Source organism: Peromyscus maniculatus, chromosome 8 (assembly GCF_049852395.1).
Source record: "Peromyscus maniculatus bairdii isolate BWxNUB_F1_BW_parent chromosome 8, HU_Pman_BW_mat_3.1, whole genome shotgun sequence".
NCBI lineage: Eukaryota > Metazoa > Chordata > Mammalia > Rodentia > Cricetidae > Peromyscus > Peromyscus maniculatus.
In genome coordinates, this window is record NC_134859.1 from 17,798,279 (window position 1) to 17,822,647 (window position 24,369).

The window sequence follows — 24,369 nt, forward strand, 5'->3', positions numbered from 1 at the left end:
TGCGAGGAAAGAACGTGGGTGTATACAGCCATAAGATTGAGTCCATCAAGAAAAACACAGGTCCAGCCCGCGTTGGTGGTACACGCCTTTAGTCCCAGCACTCGGGAGGCAGAGGCAGGTGGATCTTTTGAGTTCAGGGCAGCCAGGGCTACAGAGCTAGTTTAGGACAGCCAAGGGTACCAAAGAAACACTGTCTCCAAAACCAAAACCAAAACCAAACCAAACAAAGAAGGCATGGACCATCACATCTTAAAGAGTGAAGGCTCTAGACAGCCAGGGATGCTCTCAAGGAGGACACTGGCCTCGAGGGCTAAGCAAACTCTCTTTCTAAGATCAAAACTGACAGAAGAGTACAGGACCAGGAGCACAAGGTAAACGTGCCTGCCCTTGAGCAGAACCTCGGAAGAGCTACTGAGGCTGTACTTCTTGAGAAGGTGCCATCTGTTTGAGAACAAGCTTCTTGGGTGGCTCCAAAATAAACTAAGCCTCGAGCCTCCAGCCTGAGGCTGGCTGCTGCACCTGCTTCCCCGATGCGGATGGCTGCAGCAGGGCTGTGCCGCCTGGCCAGCTTCTCTGCATGGCCTGCTCTGTATGGACCTGTGTTACTCACAGGCGTCTCTGAAGTGGTATCCTTTGATGTGTAGTGGTGCAAGACCATTTTTTTTCCTGTCTACAAAGGGGATGTTAAATTTAAGGAGACAAAATCCTAAGTGTGACCTTGGGACTGGACAGGCCTGGTTTTTATCAGCTCCACGGCTGCTCCTTCCTTCATTTAGTGTTTGTAGGTCTGCTGGGCATTAGGCAGTATCCTATGTAGGGTAGTGAGCAGGACTGCCCCGCTCCTTTTCTCTAGGCAGCAGGCAGGTCATCGGTGATGCTGGAAGGTGGAGGTAATTTGGAGGTTGTATAACTGGGAACCTGACCTACTTAGGAAAGCTCCTTTTTACAAGGAAGCAAGTGCTTTGCTTTTTCTTTCTGAGGTGAGAAAGGATCTCGTGTAGTTCTTGCTGCCTCTTAGCTTCCACGTAGCTGAGTCTGATGGTGAACTCCTGACCTCTTGGCTCTGCCTCCCCAGCATCTGGAGTCTCAGCATGCACCACCACGCCCTTGAGGGCACTTGTGATCTTACGCTCTGGAGCTAGTGGTCTCCAGGCCCTTCATGTCCTACAGCTAGGTCAGAGATGTGACTGGTGGACAGTTCAGGGGTGGGACCCTCCTCAGTAGCGTGGAACAGGAAGTCCCACTGAAATCGCAATAGTCATGACCACGCGTTGCCTCCTCACACAGTGACACTAGAAGTGCGTGGCGCTTCTGTCTCCAGCCTGTGCTCCTCACTGTCCCCAGAAACCCCACCCACTTGCTCTTCTCTGTAAGACACCCTCCTGTCGCCCCCCTCTGCTGGCCGCAGGAGCTCAGATACCTGGGTTGAGTGGAGGTGCCACAGTTGGCAATGTCACGTGTCCCAGCATGGTCTTGGCCTGCAGCGGTGGTGGTGGCGGTGGTGGTGGCGGTGGCGGCGGCAGAGTATTGCTTGGGAACTCCTTAGGAAAGCCTTTCTACAGCTCTGGCCCAGGGGTCCTGTAAGAAACCCTGCTTACTATAGCGATTAGGCCCCATTTCCCTTCCTTGTGTTCATATTTAATTCAAATTTTTTTTTTTTTTTTTGAGACGGGATTTCTCTTTATAGCCCTGGTGGTCCTGGAACTCACTATTGTAGACCAGGCTGCCCCCAAACTCACAGAGGTTCCACCTGCCTCTGCTTCCAGACTGCTGAGACTAAAGGTGTGCACCACCATGCCAGGCATAATTTTTATGAAGTGAAAAGGCTAACAAGGCATGTGCCAGGCACGTGGTGGCACAAGCCTGCACCTGGCACTTGGGAGTGGGAGGTAGGATCAGAAACTCAAGGTTATTCTTGACTATTATGTAGAGAATCTGAGGTCAGCTTTGGCTCTATGAGACCCTGTCCAAAGAACTTTCAAAGAAGGAAAAATTGATTCTGCCTGAGAGGAGTGCTCTGTACCTGCCTCTGTGTGTGAGCAGGGAACTGCCTTATTTCCTTCACACAGGCATGTAGCAAAGCATCTTCTGATTGTATTACTAGTAAACTGCCAGTTATTTTACTTGATAAACTTGTAGACACTTTCAGAAGTTGGAAGGCACTTAAGGTCTTTGTAGAATGCCAAGTCTGTATTCCTCTTTATTTTTATTTTTTGTTTATTTAGAGACAGGGTCTCACTATGCAGTCCTGGCTGTCTTGGAACTCACTATGTGGATAAGGCTGGCCTTGAACTCACAGGGATCCACGTGCTGGATCCACCAGTGCCCCACTGTACTGGGCATTCCTCTTGTTATGAAAGGTTCAATATGAGTGTCTTAAAAGCTTGAGATTCCATGCTAGGGATTGTAGTGGTATTTGCTCCACCCATGACCTTGGGCTATAAGGCCCGAAGAGGGAGATGCTTCTTGCCATTTGTACATGACCTCTTAAAAGGAAAGGGAGTGGGGTCATCTGGATCATCCTGGCATGATCAGAAGCGGGGTGACCTGGGAATTGAACCCAGGTCCTCTGGAACACCAGTCAGTGCTCTTAACTGCTGAGCCGCCTCTCTTTCATTTATATCACGGACAGGGCAAGAAGCACCGCCTCCTTCGGCCTTATAGCCCAAGGTCATGCGCGGAGCAAATACCACTACACGGGATGAAACTGCTTTCTACCAAACTTGGAAGCAGAGAAGAAGCCAGTTTGCAGGCTGAGCACTCCTGGGCCCTGCGGAGCTTTTGCTTTCAACTTCCATCCTGTGGCCATTGAAGTCACCATGGGTGGTTTAGATTTGGTCAGCACCCTAATTTCCAAAAGAGAGTTTCACTTGACTGAAAGAGGTGTCTTTGCTGTTGGATCCTGCTGGTGGCTCTGGCAAGGCCAAGGAGTATCTCACCAGGGATACTGCAGGCAGATTCTTCTGTCCTTGATGGGAATGAACCTCCCTATTCCTAGTCCCTTCCTATCCCCAGGGTCCTATATATTTCAGACCGGCCTCCAACTTACTATGTAGTGAGAAATAACCTTGAAAGTCACATCCTCCTTCCTCTGTCCCCCAGGATTGTAGGTGTTGGCAACCACACCCTGTTTACAGAGTCCTGGGGATTCAAACCCAGGGTCTCATGCAATCTAAGTGAACACTGTGCCAACTGAACTACAACCTCAGCCTAGGAAAATCACTCTGATGATGTTGTGTTATAATCTTGATTTGGATTGGACAGAGGCCCAGCACACTGAAAGCGTGTTTGGACCAAAGGCCCAGCAGCCTGAGAGGGCATTAACTAGTGCTGGCCTGTGTTCAGCGCTGTGGGCTGCCTTTGCTTCACTCTCCTCCTCTTCCAATCTTCTCTGGAGCCAAGGAACATCAGCCTGGGTTCATTTTTCTGGACTTCCTCCTCACGATCCAGTAACGTGTTAGCTTTGTTAACTGGTATTTGCTATCACTGAAGCCAGCAAATGTTAGGCATGCATAGCCAAGCATGGGCACTAAGAATTCACCAAGAATAGACATGCCACCCTCCATAGTACCTCTGGTAGACTCCTGACAAATTTTACAGGTCCATGTATAGGTAGTTGGTGAAAATAAATTACTTGAAATACCCCATAATACATAAAGTAACCCCTGTACCTAGTACTCTGTAGCTTCTACTACAGACTGATTTCGTAGGTATAACTCCCACCATGCACTGGGTCTAGACCACAGTTGATACTAGGCCTCTCAGCTGCAGCCCTGAGTACTAGGTTGCTCCCACACCCGGGCACTATCCACGCTGCCTCTTCAACTGTGAATTCTGTTTGAGGCTTGTGTAATGGAGTTACTGTTCTGCCAGGTGGTCTTGGGAATGAGGATGGTAGTAGGAATTACAGATTTAACCCGGGCCTTTGGCTCCTTCATCCAATGAGGTCTGTCCTGAGCTGGGCCCTGTTCATCCTAAACCAAGAGGTTCCTGAGCTTGGATGCCTCAGATCACCTACTGGGCATTTGAGCAATACTGGGCTTTGCCTTTAAGTTTCTGATTTAGTGGTACAACCAGTCTAGGCCCAATCCAAAGTGGTGCTTCTTGGCTGGCCCAGGACTCTGTAGGACTTGAAGGCCTTGTCTCTGCCCTAGACAATTTTGGGGGCAGGCAAGGAGACTTCTCCATAGGTAGTTCCATCTACTATAATGTTGAAACTTTGAAGAAAAACCTCATTCTAAAGAGTTGGGAGTGCTTGAACGTGGCTGTTTTTGTAGACCTAGAGATGAACTCAGGATCTTGTGCATACTGGGTGAGTGCTCTTCCACTGAGCTACATACCGAGCCAGGGAATGCTTGAACTTGGAGCAGATACTGGGTTCCTCTCTTTAGTGGATCTTAGCACAGGTTGTGATCTGGAACCTGTCCCTAGTGACAGGAGGTTTGTCAGGGGACAGCTTTGGGACCAGGACGACACTTGGTGAGAAGGGTTGAAGTTTACCTTAAAATAATTTTTTTATTATTGTTATTTTGTTTTTTTTTAAATAAATTTATTTATTATGTATACAGTGTTCTGCCTGCATGTTTGACTGCACACCAGAAGAGGGCACCAGATCCCATTACAGATGGCTGTGAGCCACCATGTGGTTGCTGGGAACCGAACTCAACCTCTGGGAGAGCAGCCAGTGCTCTTAACCTCTGAGCCATCTCTCCAGCCCCCTTATTTTGTTTTTTGGTACAGTATTTCTCTGTATAGTTCTGGCTATCCCTTTGTGGACCAGGCTAGCCTTGAACTTACTAAGATCCACCTGCCTGTGCCTCCCAAAGTGCTGGTATTAAAGGCATGTACCACCATGTCTGGCTCTTACTATTCTTATTATTTATTATATATTATTACTTTAGTATGCATAGGTGTTTTGCCTGCACATATGTATGTTTCTACACCATATGTGTGCAGCACCTGAGGAGGCCAGAAGAGGGCGGCACAGCTGGAACTGAAGTTAGACATGGCTGTGAGCAACCTGGGCCCACAGGGGCTCATAGAGACTGAACCGACAACCAGGGAGCCTGCACGGGACTGATCTAAGCACTCGGCATATATGTTACAGTTGTGTAGCTTGGTCCTCTTGTGGGATTCCTAACAGTGGGAGCAGGGTCTGTCTCTGAGTCTTTTCCTGGCTTTTGGGACCCTGCTCCTCATACTTGGTCATCTGCCCAGCCTTAACACATGAGGAGGTGCTTAGTCTTACTGCAACTTGATACACCATGTTTTGTTGATACTCAGGGGAGACCTGCCCTTTCCTGAACAGAAACAGAGGAGTGGATTGGGGGATGGGAACAGAGGGGTGGGGGTGGGGGAGAGACCAGGAGGAGGGGAAACTGAGGCCAGAATATGAAATAAATTTATTAAAAGATAATAAATTTCATTTATTTGTTATTATCGGGTATGGTAGGTTTGTGGTGTATGTGTGGACTGTGGCGTGTGTAGGTCAGGGACAGCCCCCGGCGTCGGTTCTTTCCTCCCCCCTTTATGTGGTTTTGGCCACTGGACTCAGGGCACCAGGTTTGTATGGCATGTGATTTACTCAGAGCCATTTCACTACCCTGGTGGTGAGTTTGGATCCTAGAGGTGAGGGACTCCAAGCTAGTTGTTCTCTGCAGGGCTGTCATATTGTACGTAGGTGGCCTGGTCTGCAGGGACAAGAACGATGGGTCTAGGTGGTTGGGTATGGGAACGTCCTTGCTCAACCAAAATTGTTTCCTGTGGCTTCAGTCAGTGCCCTGGGGACGGCATCTCTACAGTCTTGTCCTGCACATGAAGTTGCTGGGCAGGGTCCTGCCCCTGTGTAGCTTGGGTTCAGTTAGTTTAAAGCATTCTCAATAAGAAATTTTGGAGGCTGGTGAGATGGCTCAGTAGATAAAGGCTACCCGAGTTCAATCCCTGGGACTCCCATAGTAAATGGAGAGAACTGACTCCAGCAAGTTGTCCTCTGGTCTCCATACTCACATGTGGCAAGCATGCAACCCCCTCAAATGAAAAAATCATGTGATTTTAAAATGTTAAGAAACTGAGTGGGTGCATGTGCTTTGACTTGGAGAGAGGATTTTCTTTCTCCTCTCTTTGGAGCCTTCCCTAGCTCACTCACAAAGGGTGTGCTATCAAAAGGGGCTGAAGACTGGCTACAGAAGCAGCAGCGGACTCTCCCTGCTGGGTAGTCTGCTTCTTGCTTCCCTTCCTGGGGCCTTAGGATTCAGGTATCTGAGCACCTCTGTGGGCTTCTTCAGTGGGAGGCAGCAGGCCATGATAGCAGGGAGCCATGAGGACTCCTTTCTGTGTCTCTGGGTTTTCCAGGCGACAGCCTCGGCTAGGCTGTCCTCGGGAAGAGATGAGATCTGCAGAAAGTATTTTGTTTGTCGATAGAAAGCCCGACAGTCTCTGCCTTCACTTGGTCCTTTCTTTACTCTGGGTCACCTGATCTCTTGTGCACGTCAGGCATGTTACCCGTTTAAGGGGTGTCTGTCTGAATATCCACCCCCTTTAACCTGAAGGCACAGGAAACAAGTCCTTGTTCCTTGGATTTCATGAAGAACAGAATCTTAGACCCCTTCTCCCCCAGTGAGGGCTGTTGTCCATGAGGACCAACTGTATGTCCCTTGAGCAGAAGTAATCAGTGTCCCCTCTAGAGACTAACAGTTTATCAGGACTAGACCACCTTGGAGGATCTGAGCTAAGACACAGATGGGCCAAAGATAGACGGGGATTTGGCTGACTGCTTAGTTATCCGTACCTCTTGGCCTCGGTTGAAGCCTAAATTTTATGTTAGTACTCTGAAGATGGACTTGAGTCAATGAATGCCTTCATTTGTTCCTTCTCCCCAGGTGTCCATATTAAATACATCTCCACTTTTCACCATTACTAGTCTTTTTAATTGGGACACGAGGACAGGCAGACATTTGAGCCCAGGCTGTGGCTGACCCAGCTGGGACTTTGATGGTGATAAGTGGCCTCTGGCCAGTAGCTCAGATTTCTCCTGCTGTTTCTTCATGTGGCCTTCTGACCCAAGAGAATGGTCATGATCTTTCTTTGTTGGGCTTTCCCCAGAGGGTCCTGTCAGCTCTGAGGTTTGTATCCCTTTCCCTGTCCACATTCTGACCCTTTATTCTCCTTCATTTGTGTGCTAACTTAGTGTCACCCCTGTTGGAGTGGGTTGATCTACTTTACAGTCTAAAGAGAAAGGCTGAGGTTTTCTGTTGTGGGGTATCTACCAGAGAAGACTGCATGGACATGGGTTTAACAATACAAAGTCTTTTTTAGCCTCCCAGTGACCACACTGAGTTTGGGGATCCTATTGTAGCCCCTAACATTTCTCAGGGTGAGCTTTTAAGCACACACACACACACAAAACATTCTGGGTTGACATTCTTCAGTTAACAAGAACAGTTAGCCAGAAACGGAACTACAGAAGCTAAAAATCAAGGTCAGTACATTTAGAGACGTTCCTAGAACTTTGGTGGATTAGGTCTTTATTTTCGTTTTAGCAGGTGGTATTGTCTCCATGCTGAGTTTTATGGCCTGAATGGCACTTCCATCATGAACTCAGTTGTGCTAAGATCTGGGGGCCTTTTACAATGTCTATTCTTGGAATGAAAAGCCCTTTATGAAGTGGTCACTCTGTCTTTATAGCTCATTGACTGGTGAGGAAATTAACAAGCTACACGGCACCTGGACATTCTTGGTGCCTTAATCCTGGTTTTGTATTTTGTTTTGTATGAGAGAGGATCTCTTGTAGCCCAGGCTGGCCTCATACTCACATGTAGCCTGTGCTCCTGGTCCTTTAGAGTGCTGAGAGGACAGCCACGTGCCACTTTCTCTGGCTTTGGTGCCTTTTTCCTTTTATTATTATTATTATTACTATTATTATTATTATTATTATTATTATTATTATTTGTATTTTGCCTGCGTGTCTGTGTATCAAGTGTGTGCCTGGTGTCTGTAGAGGCCAGAAGAGGGTGCTGGATCCTCTGGAGTTACAGATGGTTGTGACCAGGCATGTGAGTGCTATGTGCCATGGGAATTGAATCCAGGTCCTCTGGAAGAGCAGCCTTTTGTTTTGTTTTTCGAGACGGGTTTCTCTGTATAGCTCTGGATGTCCTGGAATTTACTCTGTAGACCAGGTTGGCCTTGAACTCACAGATCTGTCTGCTTCTGTCTCCTGAAGTGCAGGCATACAGCCACCACTGCCTGGCTATTTTTTTTTAATGATTTATTTTTATTTTATGTCTGAGTTTTGCTTTCGTGTATGTATGTGCACTGTGTGTACATATTGGATCTCATGGAACTGGAGTTACAGTTAGGAATTGCTATGTTGGTGCTGGGAACTGATCCCAGATCTCTGGAAGAGCAGCAGGTACTTTTAACAACTGAGCCATCTCTCCAGCCCCTAAAAGATGTCTATGTATCTCTATTTCTATCTCCTTATCTATTCATATCTCTCTCTCTCTCTCTCTCTCTCTATCTCTCTCTCTATCTCTCATCTCTATCTCTCATCTATCTATCTGTCTATCTATCTGTATTTGTGCCTACATTTGTGTGTGTGTTTGTATGTTTGTGTGTCTGTGTTACACTGTGTACATGAAGGTATCCTTAAAGGCCAGAGGGGCATGGATCCCCTGGAGATAGAGCTAAATGCAGAAGATGGGGTGGCAAGGTGGCTCAGTGGGTAAAGGCACTTGCTGCTAAGTCTGACAAACTGAGTTTGATCTCCAGGACCCAGATGGTAGAAGGAGATGACTGATTCCTGAAAGTCTCAGACTTTCACATGGTGCTGTGGCACGTGTGTGCACACACAAGATGTAATTTTAAAAGTGAAGACTTAAGGGAGGTGCTGATGAGGCCTTTGGCTGAATTTCAGGTCCTGTTGGTAAGAGAAACCCCATTTGCTATTTTAGGGCAAGCACTGACTGCTTCGTAGCTTAGTCCTGCTGAAGGGCAGGGACAGCTGGGGACCTTTCAGCACCTGGGTGTAGATGGGTTCTCCAATGTGGTTAGCCTCTTTCCAGGCCCATGGAGTGGCCTTTTTTCCATGTGAAGCAGTGTTGTGTCCTTACAAAGCCTGAGCAGTTCATCCTGCAGGCAGTCGGGGTGGTGTCCCTGCCTGGTGATCCGGGAGCTATTTTTGTACTGAGAAAAGCCGAGCTGCAAATGAGCACGCGGTGTTGGAAACCTTCGGTGTTTAACCTACCTGTCTTACTGTCAAGCTTTGTTTAGGAAGAAACACACAGTGCCTTGAAGTTGCCATGAAAATAGACGTCAGATTTGCTCTAATGATGTCATTTTCCCTAGTAGCACCTTGTAACCAGTGAGGTTAGTTGTCTTTGTTTTATGTTCACAGAGCATGGTTTGTTTTTTTTTAAAGGTTTTTTGAGACAGGGTTTCTCTGTATAATAGTCTTGGCTGTCCTGGAACTCACTTGTGTAGACCAGGCTGGCCTTGAACTCACTGAGATCCGCCTGTCTCTGCCTCCCAAGTGCTGGGATTATAGGCGTGAACTATTTACCTGGAGAAATCTCTTCAAATGCTCTTGCTTTTCCTCTGTCTTGTTTATTTGTTTGCTTGAGACAGTCAGTCTCTCCCTTTTTTTGTTTTTCAAGGCAGGGTTTCTCTGTGTATTCCTAGATGTTCTGGAACTCTCTGTAGACCAGGCTGGTCTTGAACTCAGAGATCCTGTGCTACTATTGCCTAGCCCTACTCTATTGCCTGGGAACTTGAGGGAATCTTTGTGTGCTGCCTGGTTTTGTGTCAGCTGGACCCAAGCTGGAGTCATTTGGGAGGAGGGACTCTCAGTTGAGAAAACGCCAGTGTAAGATTGGTCTGTAGGCAAGTTTGTAACATATTTTCCCAGGTGCTGTAAGAAAGCAGACTGAGCAAGCTGGGAGAGTAAGCTCGTAAGCAGCACCCCTCCATGCCCTCTGCTTCACTTCCTGCCCTGACTTCCCTGAATGATGGACTCAAGCTCTAAGATGAAATCGACCCTTTCAAACCAAGTTGATTTTGGTCATGGTGTTTCATCACAGCAGTAGAAACCTAAGACACTTATCTTCTTTTTAAAAAATATTTATTTATTTATTTATTGTGTATACAGTATTCTGCCTGCATGTATCCCTACAGGCCAGAAGAGGGTACCAGAGCTCATTACAGATGGTTGTGAGCTACCTTTGGTTGCTGGGATTTGAACTTAGGACCTCTGGAAGAATAGCCAGTGCTCTTAACCACTGAGCCATCTCTCCAGCACCTAAGATACTTACTAGCTTCGCCTCCTTAGTACCAGGACGACAGACATATGCCACCTTGCTCAGCCAAGAAAATACCTTTTGAAGAATGCTAAGCATTCCTGTAAACGCACAGTCCCAGCATGTGAAGGAAGGCTGACGAGGAGGACGCTGAGTTCCATGGCAGGTTGGGCTATGTAGTATGATGTAGTATGATGACGTCTCAGAATACTAACCAAGTCCGAAAGGCTTAATTTGTACTCGCCATAGGAAGTAAGTCTGTGTCTGTCTTTGCTCCTTCTCCTTTCTCCTCTAATGTTTAAGAGATGTATTAGTTACTTTTCTGTCGCTCTGAGAAATACCATGACCAGGGCACTTAGAGAAGGCCGTGTTTATTTAGGCTTATGGTTCCCGAGGGTTACCATGGCAGACTGAAAGCCGGCGGCTCATATATTTCATAGCAGGCAGAAAGCAGAGAGCACTATGCATGATGTGGGGCTTTGAAACATCAAAGCCCGTCTCATGTGACAGACATTCTCCAGCAAGACCACCCCTCCTAAAGTCTATCCATACACCTGAGTCTGTGGGGGACATTCTCACTCAAAGCATTGCAAGAGGTAAACTTTTTGCACCTTGTGCCCATCCTGTCAGCCCTTGGCGGCAGAGAGTGCTGAAGAGAAATGCTGTGTCACTTGGTTAGTAGCTGGTGAGACTTGGCAGAAGCCTGGCATAAAACCGAGGATCAGCAGGACTTATTGTTAGTTAGAGGCCTCTTCAAGCAGAAGCAGCTCCCAAGGAGGGAAACTGGACTGGCCCTCACACCTCTTTCCTGTAGCTTGTCTGAACTCAACCAAAGGCTTGGATTCCATTCAAGGAGTGTTTCTTTGGAATTGAGTTTTTGCCTTACAGACTAAATATCAATAAACTACACCAGAGGAGTGGAGACCTCGAAGTAATCAACAGACTTGAGAGTTGATGTGATCAGGAGGATTTAGATGTGCTAGTCCCTTCTGGTCCTCGGTGGATACCGGGTTGGTGCAGCTCAGTGTGTGTGATGTCATCTGATGAACCACAGAACAGTCTGCTGTGCGCATGCTTAACTGCTTTGGCAGCTTGTGAGAAGGAAGAGTGGGCGCAGCAAGATGGGCTGGCTGAAGGCTTTGTGGGGTGTGTGTGCGTGTGCGTGTGCGTGTGCGTGTGTGTGTGTGTGTGTGTGTGTGTGTGTGTTTAGATTCACTTTGTAGTTGAGGATGGCCTTGACTTCCTGATCTGTCTCTGCCTCCCCAGGGCTGAGATTACAGGCCTGCTGAATCACCATACCTGGTTTCATAGAGTCCTGGGCATCCAACGCAGGGCTTGTGCACACTGGGCAGACACTGCTTCCTGAGCTACCTGCTCCCCGCCCCCTTCAGTGCAGTCTAGAAATACCCACAGCTGAGTGTCTCTCCTGCCCATGCTGATGTAGTGGGGAGTTTATGGATAGGAAAGGCGTCCTCAGCAGGGCAGTGATGGCACACGCCTTTTATCCCAGCACTCGGAAGCAAAGGCAGGAGGGTCTCTTTGAGTTCAAGGCCAGACTGATCTACAGAGCAAGGACAGCCTCCAGAGCTACACAGAAAAACCTTCTCTCGAACAACCAAAAAGAGAGAGAGAGAGAGAGAGAGAGAGAGGGAGGGAGAGAGGGAGGGAGGGAGAGAGAGAGAGAGAGAGAGAGAGAGAGAGAGAGAGAGAGAGAGAGAAAGAAAGAAAGAAAGAAAGAAAGAAAGAAAGAAAGAAAGAAAGAAAGAAAGAAAGAAAGAAAGAAAGAAAGAAAGGGAAAGAAAGAAAGAGGTCCTCAGGGACTCTTAGCTTCTGATAAAATACATCTTGTTGAATATTTTGATCCACTCATGACAACAAGATTCAAACATGAGGATGGTTTTTCCTTGCAGTGTGTTTTCCGTAGAGAGCTCTAGCACCCACAGACCGTGCCTAGTGGGTTTGTTCTGGTCCCTTCGGTCTCAGTCCGTGAGCTGTGTTTTAGCCTCTAGTAGGAATGCTGTAAGTTCTGTTGTTTTCCTGTTTAGGAGCCAGTGGCATTTTGTGTGTCTTAGTGTGGCTTCATCTCCTACCGAGTCTGTGACTGTCCTTGTGGGGTGCTGGGTTTTATTTTTTTCCTTTTTTTTTTTTTTAATGATTATTTGGGAATCTCACATCATGCACCCTAGTCTGTCCCTCTCACTTATGACCCCCCCCCCAAAAAAAAAGAATGGAAGAAGATGAAAAAAAGTCCCTCAAGGAAAGGTGTCTTTCTTGCACCTGCAAGCACCTGCACCCCCACCAGAAGCCACCAGTTGTGGAGAGCTGGCCACAGACACCACCAACATGGACTCCAGTGGCATCATGTACTGTGGTGAACAGGACTTGGGTTTGGGGATTTAGCTCAGTGGTAGGGCGCTTGCACAGGCCCTGGGTTTGGTCCTCAGCTCTGGAAAGAAAAAAAAAAAAAGATAAGGACTCATAGTGGGTGTGGTGGTACATTCCTTTAATCCCAGTACTCAGATGGCTGAGGCAGGAGGATTTCTCTGAGTTGAGACTAGCCTGGTCTGTATTTAGTTACAGCTTCTACATAGTAAGGTCATATCTTTTTTTTAAAAAAGAGGGCATCAGATCCTCAGGAACTAGAGTTACAGAGGGTTGTCAGCTGTCTTGTAGGTCCTGAGAATTGAACCTCCAACGTTCTCTGCAAGGTCAGCCAGTGTTCTTAACCACTGAGCTATCTCTCTGGCCTTCAATTTTTTTTTTTTTTTTTGATAGACCACGTTATTTTACGTTTTAATCACTATAAAGACTGTAGTCAAAGTTTTCCTGGTCCTGTCCTGCTCCTGTGACCCCGCAGTCCCATAGCCGCTCAGACCCAAATGAACACACAGAGGCTTATATTAATTACAAACTGCATGGCCTAATGGCTCAGGCTTCTCACTAGCTAGCTCTTACATCTTAAATTAACCCATTTCTATAAATCTACACTTTGCCACATGGCTTGTGGCTTACTGGTACTTTACATCTTGCTTCTTCTGGCAGCGGCTAGCAGCATCTCTCTGCTCTCCCTAGTTGGAATGTCCCAGCTAACCTTATTCTGCCTCACCATTGGCCAAAGAGCTTTATTTATCAACCAATCAGAGCAACACATATTCACAGCATACAGAATGACATCACCCATCAAAAGACATTATCATTCAAACAATGAACAGACACTTCATAAGAATATCTTTGTAAGTCCAGGTGTCTGAAACATTTAGCATATCTGATGCCTTCTGATCAAACTAGACTTGGAAGATAGGTGATTTGATGAGCTCTAGAGAATCATTCTAATTGTAATTGACCTAACAGCATTTGGGCATCAGGGTGCCTTAAGGAACAGGGTATCCTACCCCATGACAACTCCCTCTTGGCTCCCAGCTGATACCCATTCAAGTCACAACTATAAGTGAGACTTTTTTTTGGGGGGGGATGAGTCATTTTTTTTTAATTGAACAAATCTTTTCATTTCAGTGATTAAAAAATGTAATGCAATCTTGCACATTTCAATCTCGAAGACTGACAAATTTTGAAACAAAATTTTAAAAAGATATCAAGCTATGAGCAATGCAATCTTAACATGCTATATACATATTTCCCACAATACATATGGAATAAGTTAGTCTCAGAAGTTATTGACTATCAAAATGAAAGTCAAAAGGCATGTCTTTCCCTGTGTACTTGGTCTGTTAATGAGTTACCACATAACATCTACTCATTTTAGAAGCTGTATCTAAGCATTCCAGTTAGGATACTACTCAAAAAAATATTGTAGCCCTTTAAGGCAAACTACATTTTCAGACCCAAAGTGGAAGCTCAGTTGGTAGAATGCTTGCTTAGCATGCATCAAGCCCTTAGTTTCATTCCCAGTACCGTATAACACAGGATGTGGTGGCATACCAGTAATCCTAGTATTGGGGGAGGGTGGGTGGAAGCAAGACAATCAGGAGTTCCAGGTCATCCTTGGCTATATGGCAGGTTAAAAGCCAGCCTGGGCTACATGGGGTGCGCCTCGAAAACAGTCAAACAAAAACAAAACCCCTAGAGTTCCCAGTGATTCCCCTCTACAGATAAACATTTTAAATTGTCCAGCCCTCAATCTAAAAAAACTGTTTAATGTGTACTCCTCAGGGCTGAGTATGGCAGTGCCCTTCTTCTATTTTTCCTCGAGACACAGAGTCTCTCTGTGTGTCCCTGACTGTCCTGAGCCTATGTCGATCCTCCTCCCTCTGCACTCAGGGATGGACATGCAGAGGAGGATCTCTGCAGGTTTGAGGCCAGCTTGGTCTACACAGTAGAGTGACTCTGCTCAAAGTAAATAAGTTTTGTTTGTTTTTTTTTTTTTAAGTAGTAGAAAGCCGGGCAGTGGTGGTGCATGCCTTTTATCCCAGCACTTGGGAGGCAGAGGCAGGTGGATCTCTGTGAGTTCAAGGCCAGCCTGGGCTACAGAGTGAGTTCCAGGAAAGGCGCAAAGCTACACAGAGAAACCCTGTCTTGAAAAACCAAAAAAAAAAAAAAAAAAAAAAGCAGTATATGAATAATAAAGTAAAACATCCAAAAGCCATAAAGAAGAGTATAGTTTATTCCTACTTGGGCATTCTAACATAGTAATATATAAAAGGTCCTGCTCCTAGTTAATGATTTGCTTTAAAGTGTTTGGCTAGGGTTTTAGAACGAAGACCAGAGTACTTGATGTTCTGTTAGCTTTGCTGTTGATATTCTTGGATTCCTCAAGGACAGAGTGGCCAGTGTGGTTCTGGATTAGATAGCCCTTTAGGAAGCAGCAGGCTTCTGTGCTTAGGAATCAAGGCTTCTGTCAAGTAAGAAGGGAGGCATTTGATACCTCTGTTCATTTGTATCCAAGAAATCAGCTTTTGGGACTAGAGAGATGGCTCAGCAGTTAAGAGCACTGTCTGCTCTTTCAGAGGACCCAGGTTCAATTCGGCAACCACATCACGGCTTATGTCAACCTGTAACTCATCTCTCGGTACTCATTCATACAAACACACACACACACACACACACACACACACACACACACACACACACACACACACTTGCATGGTTGCCTAGTCATTCGATTTTGAGTCTTGAAATTGCATGTGGCATTGTGGCTGGGCTAGACATGATGGCCTGATTTCTTCAAGGTCTCTTCCCTGGTCTAGATTATTTTATTTTATTTTATTTTATTTTATTTTATTTTATTTTATTTTATTTTATTTTCGTTTATTTTATTTTATTTTATAATACCATTCAGTTCTACATATCAGCCATGGGTTCCCCTATTCTCCCCCCTCCCACACCCTCCCCTTACCCCCAGCCTACCCCCCATTCCCACCTCCTCCAGGGCAAATCCTCCCCCTAGATTCTTGAGATAGTGTCCTGCCTTTTGGGTCTGGGGCATGTGATGGACTACTGAACACTCTTTGATGTGCTGCTGGAACTTGCTCTGTAGACCAGGCTGGCCTCGAACTCAGAGATCTGCCTGCCTCTGCCTCCCAAGTACTGGGATTAAAGGCGTGCGCCACCAGCACCCTGCTGACATTCCTGTTCTTATTTGGCTCACCTAAGGTCCTCTAGATACAGCCATGAAGAGGAGCAAAGGTGATGCTTGGTGCTTGTCAGAAGTGCCATGTGTGGGGCCATTGCCCTGTCCTCTCAGGCTGGGCCTACCTCCCCAACAGCCTCTGCAATGTCCTCTCCTTGCCCTGGTTGGCAGTAGAATCTTGGTTTCCTGCTATTCTCCTGGGCAGGGCTTCTGTGAGATATTCTGGTGGCTTACTGCTTTGCCCTGTGTGCCAGCCACCCAACAGAGGAGGTTCTGGCACTGTCTGGGCTTTGGATTGATGGGTATGGCCTCAGCCAGGACCAGTGCAGCTACAGGGTTAAAACACACTTCCTCATCCCTAATTCATGTGCTGTTATTATCACTGTTCTATTGCTGTGAAGAGACACCATGACCAAGGCAACCCATGAAAGAAAGCATTTAATTGGGGCCTGGCTTACAGTTTCAGAGTTCAGCCCACGATCATCATGGTGGAGAGCATGGCACCAAGCAAGCAGACATGGTGCTGGAGAAGTAGCTGAGTGTTCTGTGTCCTGATTTCAGGTAGCAGGGAGAAAGCGGGGGAGGGTCTGGCATGGGCTTTTGTAACCTCAAAGCCCACCCCAGTGCCTCATCTCCAGCAAGGCCACAACCATCTGAGACGGGGGTGGGGTGTTCTTGTTTAAACCACCACAAGTGTCCACCATCCTAGAGGCTTCCTTTGCTGTCCTCCCTACACTCTGAGCATAAATCTCTGCTTAGTCAGTGTTCCCCTCCATCTTGTCCCCCTCCCTCATTTTGAAACTTTTATTTATGGAAGAGTACATACCCGTATTGAGTGGGGAGAGTAGTGGTCCCTCTCCTGCCTTCGAAACTCGGTCATGCAAATTCATTTGTGTCTGTACTTACCCCAATATATGCAATCTAATATTTAATATTATGTATTTATTTAATATAATACATAACTAAACTATTCTAGATATTAGGTTACTATCCAGTGTTAGATAAATAATATCTAATGTATTAAATAAATATAGACATTGAATAGAAATTATATTTATAAATATAAGTATTAAATAATATATGTTTATTTAATTTTGAGATAAAATGTCTCATATATCCCATACTGGCCTCAACTCATTATGTAGCCCTGGATGATCTTGTATTCCTCCTGATCCTCCTGCCTCCACCTCCCAAGTGCTGCTGTTAAGGGTGTATACCCCCACTCCTGGCTGGGCATGAAACCCAGGACTTCCAGAATGCTAGGCAAGTGCTCTACCAATTAAGTTACAACTTCAGCTCCTGAATTTTGAAGTATCTCCAGATATATCAGTAAGTATATCTAGAAAGCAGTGCTCTAAAATATTGCCAAATCCATAACAATTGATAGCAGCTCCATGTCATCCAGATTCAGTGAGTACTCAAATTTCTAGTGTGTGTGTTTGAGTGGGGGCCCCAGGTTAACACTGGGTGTCTTTCTCAATGGCGCTCTACCTCAGCTTGCTGATTCAGCTAGACTGGCTGGCCAGCGATCCCCAGGGTTCCTCTTGTCTCTGATTCTCGTGCTGGAATTATAGGTGCATGCTGTTGTGCTCTGCATTTTTACAGTTTGGGTGTGTGAGAGCAGACTCAGGGTCTTGTGTTTACATAACCAGCCCTCTCTGCTCTCCCCACTGAGCCAGCTCCCCAGGTCTTCTCTGTGGTTTTCAACTGTGCTTGTTTGGGTCCATATCGTGAAAGTACCACGTGTCTCTGTTTGTCTTGTTGAAATCAGTTGATTTTCTGTCTGTCAAACTTCTCACGGGCTGAATTTGCGTCCCTAGGATGTAGACTAGTGTTCTTTGGTCTGTTTCCTGTTGCTTGACTATAATGCTGGTTCAGAGTCCTAGCTCTGGGCTACTTGGTTAGGGACAGGAGGTGGTGCTGTTAGGGCTGTCCCTGGTGTCCGAAGGGCCGGGCTACTGTGTGCTCAGGGCGGACAGGCTGCCGGCTCCTTCTGTTCTGCTGGTTTTTGCACAGTGAACTGGTCTCGCTCCGTTTTGCCTGCAGACTGATGCACACCTGATGTTTGTTGCAGATGTTGTTCTTGTCTGAACTTTTGTTTCGGAAGGTTCTGGAAGGAAGCCTCTTGACCGACTCCCGAGTCCTGTTGATGTGCGGCCGTGGTCTTGGATAGCTCTCTGTTCTCAGTCGTGTGGCTGGACTCCACACTCAGCTGGCGAATTTGCAGCATCACACAGTGGATCTTGCTTCTTTGAGAAACACCACAGCTGGGCATTTTCTTCCAGGCCTCCTAATGCTCCAGTAGCTTTCTCTCACACAGTGCCCTTGAAGGAATTCCAAACCATGGTCACAGCTACAGAAAGTTAGCCACAGCCCCTTCCCTTCCCTTCCTGTGCATTTTTTTCTTTTGAAACAGTCACATAACCCAGACTGTCCTTGAACTTATGCTCTCCCCATGGCCACAGTTGGTTCCACTTGTGATCTTTTTCTTTTTTTAAACTAACTCTGTTTTATTTTATTTATTTATTTTTTTGATACTGGGGATTAAACTCAGGGCTTTGAACATGCTGGGCATGTACTCTACCACTAAGCCACACTCCCAGGCTATTTTTTAATTAATCAATTCTTTTTAGTGTGCATGTCCACGCATGCATGCATCTGTGTGTGTGTGTGTGTGTGTGCGCGTGCGCGCCTCTACGCACTGAGCCATTTCACTAGCTGTCTCTTTGAGACACACTTAGTAAGTTGCTCAGGCTGGCCTTGAACTGACTGTGTCATCCAGTCAGGCCTTGAATGAATTTGTGATCTTCTGGCCTCTGCCTCTGGAATAGCTGGGATCACAGGCCTCACCCAGCTTTTTTTTTTTTTAATATCTTCTGAATTCACAGTGACACTACAATTCAAATTCAGGGTTGTGCCTTGATCTGAATGCCTTCCCTGGTGCCGAGAAGTGAGCTCCTCAGGAGGTGAGTCCTGACACAGCCCTTGTGGAAGGGGCAGAGCTGCCCCTTGTGGCTCTGCCCTGTGGAGACACAGCTCTCACCGGGTACTTCATGCTGCCACCTCCACCTAGGGCTCCAGCCTAGTGTAGGAGAGATAGGCTTCTGTTCTGTAGATCACCCAGTATGTGGTACGTGTGCTTGCCTAGCATCTGCAGTCAATTTTAATCATCTTTGAATTCTTTTTTTCTTCTTCTTCCTCCTCCTCCTCTTCTTTTTCATAACAAGGTTTCTCTGTGTAGCTTTAACTGTCCTGGAACTCACTCTGTAGACCAGGCTGACCTGAAATTCACAGAGATCCACCTGCCTCTGCCTCTGCCTCGGTGTGTCACCACGTCTAGCCCATCTTTCAGTTCTTTCTTAAAGGATTCCAGCTTTTAGCAGCACTTGGAATGGTGGAATTCAAATGTCTATTACTTGACATGCTTTTCCAAAGCTTAGTGATAATCTAGCTTTCTCCCATAGGAAGGCACTTGATTTTTGTGTAGCTGTTTAAATGATTTTTTTTCTTTGAAGTCCAAATATTTCACAGACTAAGTCTTGGAGTAGATCTTTGATGTTTGTAGGTACATTGTGCTTTCAATGTCTAATTAATTTAAAAAATGATTTCTTTTTTGTTTGTTTGTTTTTAAAGATTTATTTTATACAGTGTTCTATCTGCACATATGCTTATAGGCCAGAAGAGGGCACCAGATTTCATTATAGATGATTGTGAGCCACCATGTGGTTGCTGGGAATTGAACTCGGGACCTCTGGAAGAGCAGTCAGTGCTCTTAACCACTGAGCCACCTCTCCAGCCCCAAAAAAATGATTTCTTTTTTAAGATTATGTATTTGGCTGAGCTGTGGCGGCACATACTTTTAGTCCCAGCATTTAGGAGGCAGAGACAGGGATCTCTGAGAGTTCAAGGCCAGCCTGGTCTTCAGAGAAAGTTCCAGGATAGTCAGGGATCAGAGAAACCCTGTCTCAAAAAATAAAAAATCAACTGAAATAAAGACTGTGTATTTGTATTGTGTGTATGTACTCACATGTATGTGGGCGGGTGCCCCTCAGAGGATCCCCTGGAGCTAGCGTGACAGGTGGTTGTGAGCCATGGGACCTGGCTAGATCTGGGTCTCCTACAAGAGTGTGCTCTTGTAACCACAGATCTATCTCTCTAGCCCTAATTGTCTTTTGTTTGGTTTCTTGAGTCAGGGTTTCTCTGTGTAGCCCTGACTGTCCTGGAATTTGCTCTGTAGACCAGGCTGGCTTAGCACTCAGAGATCTGCCTGCCTCTGCCTCCCGAGTGCTGTATTATTGTTTTTTTAATCCTAGGAAGTTTTCCTTGAGTGTTTTCAGTATCTGTCTGTTTCTTTGCTTTAATTTTCTTCTCTGGGACTTATGTTGGATATTGTGTGCCTCACTTCAAGATTTACCTTAAAATTAAAAGACATCTTGTTGTATATTGTATCTGTGCATGCGTTTCCGTGTGTGTGTGTGTGTGTGTGTGTGTGTGTGTGTGTGTGTGTGTGTGTGCGCGCGCGCGCGCGCGCGCGCGCCTGGGCATATGTGTGAAGGTCAGAACAACTTGATGGAGTGAGTTCTGTCTTTGTACCATGGAGATCAGCCTCGGGCCATCAGGCTTGGTGACCTTTTTTACCTACTGAGCCAGCTTGCTGGCCTAGTTGTCTTTTTCTCTTGGTTCCTTCTTAGTTCCTTTCTTGTTTTTAAGAACTTTGGGATATGATTTGTATAGCACGGAATTGCCACCCTTATATGTGCAGTTTGGGGTTTCTAGGAAGTCAGTCAGATGGGTGCAGCTGCTGCTGTAGCGCCGTTTTTACACCTCCACCTCCCAGCAAATGCTTCCCTGCCGTCAGCCCCTCCACCACTCTGCGCTTCCGCCAGTTGCACTCAATCTCCTTGCATTCTTGGTTCTCATCCTCTGCGTGACGAAGAGTATTGACTGTCTTTTTATGTGTGGGTATGCCAGTTGTGTATGTGTCTTTAAGACAGGGTTTCACTGTGTTGTCCAGCCTAACTTAGAACTCCTGGACTCAAGTAGTTGTCCTGCTTCAGCTTCCCAAGAGCTGGGACGATAGGTGCGCATTAGCACACCTACATTTTTGTGTTTGCTTGTTTATTTTTGTATGTGCATGTTTGTATGTATATGTGTATATGTGGTTGCATGTGCACGTGTATGGAGGCCAGAAGTTGTCCTGGTTATCTTCCTCTCTCTCCGTCCCTCCCTCCCTCCCCAACTCTCCCTCCCTCCCCAACTCTCCCTCTCTCTCTGTTTTTTTTTTTTTTTTTTTTTAATGTGATGCTTGTGTGTATGTTGTGTATGCATATGTGTGAATGTGGAGGCCAGAGGAGGACTTGAGGTCCCCGATGTCCTGCTCTATACTTGTCACCTCTTCCCGTGAGACAGAGTCTGTCCCTGAGTCTGGAGTTAGGCTGGCAGCCAGCCAGCCTCCTGTCCCTGCTCACCCCGACACTGGGGTTACAGGTGTGTGCGGTCATGTCCAGCTTTTTTTTTTTTTTTGGTTTTTCGAGACAGGGTTTCTCTGTGTAGCTTTGCGCCTTTCCTGGAACTCACTTGGTAGTCCAGGCTGGCCTCGAACTCACAGAGATCCACCTGCCTCTGCCTCCCAAGTGCTGGGATTAAAGGCGTGCGCCACCACCGCCCGGCCATGTCCAGCTTTTGCATGAACGCTAGGGATTAAATTCAGGTCCTCATGCTACTCTGCAAGCATCTGTGCCTGTGGACCCATCTCCCCGATTAGCCACCGAAAGTCTCTGAGACAGGTCTCTTACTGAACCCGGAGCTCACCAATTTGGCAAGACTGGCGAGTGAGCCCCAGGGCCCTCCTGTTTCTGCTTTCCTAGCCCCGGGGTTACAGGTGTGCGGCTGCACCTTACTTTGTATGTGGGGGTGGGTGCTAGGGATGGAACTTCTGTCCTCATGCGTGCGCAGCCAGCATTTTACCAGGGACTCACTCATCTTTCCACCTCTGTCTGTAGAGGTCTCACTGTTTTCCTTTTCAGTTAGGATTTATTTGTATATTCTAGATTCAAGTCTTCATACATGTTTGCAAATACTTTCACCTAGTCTTTGCCGTGTCTTTTGGTTTTATTAATGTTGTATTTGAAGCAGTTTCCCCCCTTCTTTGATTGGATCTTCTCTGTAGCCCAATTCATTGTGTATCCCAGGCCGGCATTGATTTTCCATAGTCCTCTGCTACTGCCTCTACCCATCCTGCTTGCCGAAGTTTTACATTTTGGTGAGATTCAGCTTATCCTTGACAATATAATTATGGCTTCTTTGGGAAAAGCTGCGTCCACTGTAGCACGCACGTGTGGGTTATCTTTCTGCCTTTGCGAGAGTGATGATGTCAGGGGTCTGTCTGCCTCGGTTATTTTCCACTGCTGAGGAGTCCATCTCACTAAGAACATGCTAGAACAGTCCCTAAAACCTCAAACTCCTGATTTTCCCACCAGGGCAGCTCAGTTGTCGACTCCGAGAACCAGGATGTTATTCCCAGGGTTAAGAACGCTCAGGGCTGCTGGCAGATCCCTCCAGGATGGCTCTCCCTTGTGGCTGGAGCACTTGCAGTGGCTGCCTCTGCTTCCTTGCTCGGAAGAATCAGGGGCTCTTGAGCTCTGAACGGTGTGAACAAGTTGCTGCTTTGTAGATGGTAAAGGGGGTCAGTGCCCGCTGTCCCTGCCAACTGTGGAGCCTGTGGGTAACACGTTCTCATTTGCCCATTGCAGGTGAAGGACTTAACTCAGTACCTGGACCCGAGTGGGCTTGGTGTGATCAGTTTTGAAGACTTTCACCAAGGGATTGTGGCCATCAGAAATGGAGGTAGGTCAGTTAGCCCCCGGCTGTGCCCCCACCTTTCTCCTCAGGGTTCTGTAACTGTCCATTCCTCCCCAGCCACTGTGTAGCTCTGTGTGGGCTGCTCTGAACCCACAGAGGTCCACCTGCCTCTGCTTCCCAAGTGCCGGGATTAAAGGTGTGCGCCATCACACCTGTCTTAGGCCATCACTTCTTGGCCTCCCAAAACATTTGGTGTTGAAGATATTCTCCTCTTCCCTGTTTGTTCTTGAACCCCTGCCCTCCATGGCTGAGAGGCTCTCAGCTGCGTATTTACAATGTGGAGAGCTACTTTCCTCCCCCAACGTTTTATGAGGAAAAACTAAAATCCAAAGCTGAAAAAAGTATAGTTATTATGTGTTCCCCACCCGGGCCATCCTGAGAAGAGCAGACTGTTAACCACTAAGCCATCTCTCTATCCCTCCTACCTTTTTATCACCCCTATGCTGTTTTCTGTTCCTGTACATGAATTCTTCAGTTTTCCTGTAAATGTGTCCTGCATGTATCTGACTTCTTCCCCTCAGTGTGCCTCTTGGATCCACCTAAGGTTTGCATATGGCCATGGCTGTTTTCTGATGTGGAATGGTGGCCTACTGTGATGGGGCAATTGCTTATCTAACTTTTGGGATGTTTGAGTAGTTTTGAAGAATGTCTGTGTACGAGCTTTTGTGTAGGTACGTGTTTTCCTAGCTTTGTGTCCTGTGCCTAGGCTCTGGGTGTGTGCTGGGAATATATAGAGTGTCTTCACGGTGGACGTGCCATTTACACCCACCAGTTAGCCCATCTACTGTCCTTTTGACTCCAATTCTGCAACCATGAAAGGAGCTTTTCAACCAGGCGGTAGTAGCTCACGCCTTTAATCCCAGCACTTGGGAGGCAGAGACAGGCTGATCTCTGTGAGTTTGAGGCCAGCCTGGTCTACAGAGAGAGTCCAGGATAGCCAAGGCTACACAGAAAAACCCTGTCGGGAGGTGTGGGGAGAGTTTTTCATTTCTCTATCACTTGCCAGAAGGTGTGGGGTTGATGGTGCTGGAGTATGTCAGCTGCAGGCTTTTTGCCTCCTTGCACATCAAGGGTCCATAGTCACCAGGTGAGATCAGGTCTGAGGATACCCTTGGACCTCAGGTCTCAGCAGCTGTCTTGTCTGTTACCACCCCAAATTATTGCTGACAGTGTCACTTAGGCTGAGTCCTCAACTGGGTCGAGAGAAGTTGCTGTGTTTTATCTGTTATGGAGCCAGCCCCTAGGGATAATATTGTGAGTCAGCCTCCAAGTGAGACCAGTGGATGTTCCCACTGTTGTCTAGGCAGTAGGCAGGAGCTGAGGCTACCATGCAGGCTGGCCCTCTCCAGGGAGGAGCAGGAGAGGGAAAGGAAAGCATGAATACCAGGGAAGGGATGCCTGATCCAGGTCAGCAGCGAGCCAGCCTGTGTGATGGGGATAGACAGGAAGGAGGGCCGTAGTGACAGTCCAGTGATTTCCCAGGGCATAGGACTTGGGGAGAGGTGGGCAAGTGAGTGAGCAGAGCTGAGCACAGGGGCCTTGGGAAGGAGTGAGGTAAATTCACTGAAGGATGAGATAACAAACAGCAGGATACTGCGGGAGTCCCCAAGACTGAGCATCGGCAGACTGAGC

General features: G+C 46.9%; 1 protein-coding gene across 4 annotated transcripts in view; it reads left to right on the top strand.

Annotated features, from left to right (window-relative positions):
• The window catches only part of Rab11fip3 (RAB11 family interacting protein 3), an 83,661-nt gene that overhangs the window by 16,843 nt on the left and 42,449 nt on the right, over window positions 1-24,369 (top strand). For all 4 annotated transcript variants that reach the window (XM_076578114.1, XM_076578115.1, XM_076578116.1 and 1 more), the window contains one exon: window positions 22,629-22,722. In XM_076578114.1, coding sequence (XP_076434229.1) covers window positions 22,629-22,722 — 94 coding nt within the window. The remainder of the gene's footprint in view (window positions 1-22,628; window positions 22,723-24,369) is intronic.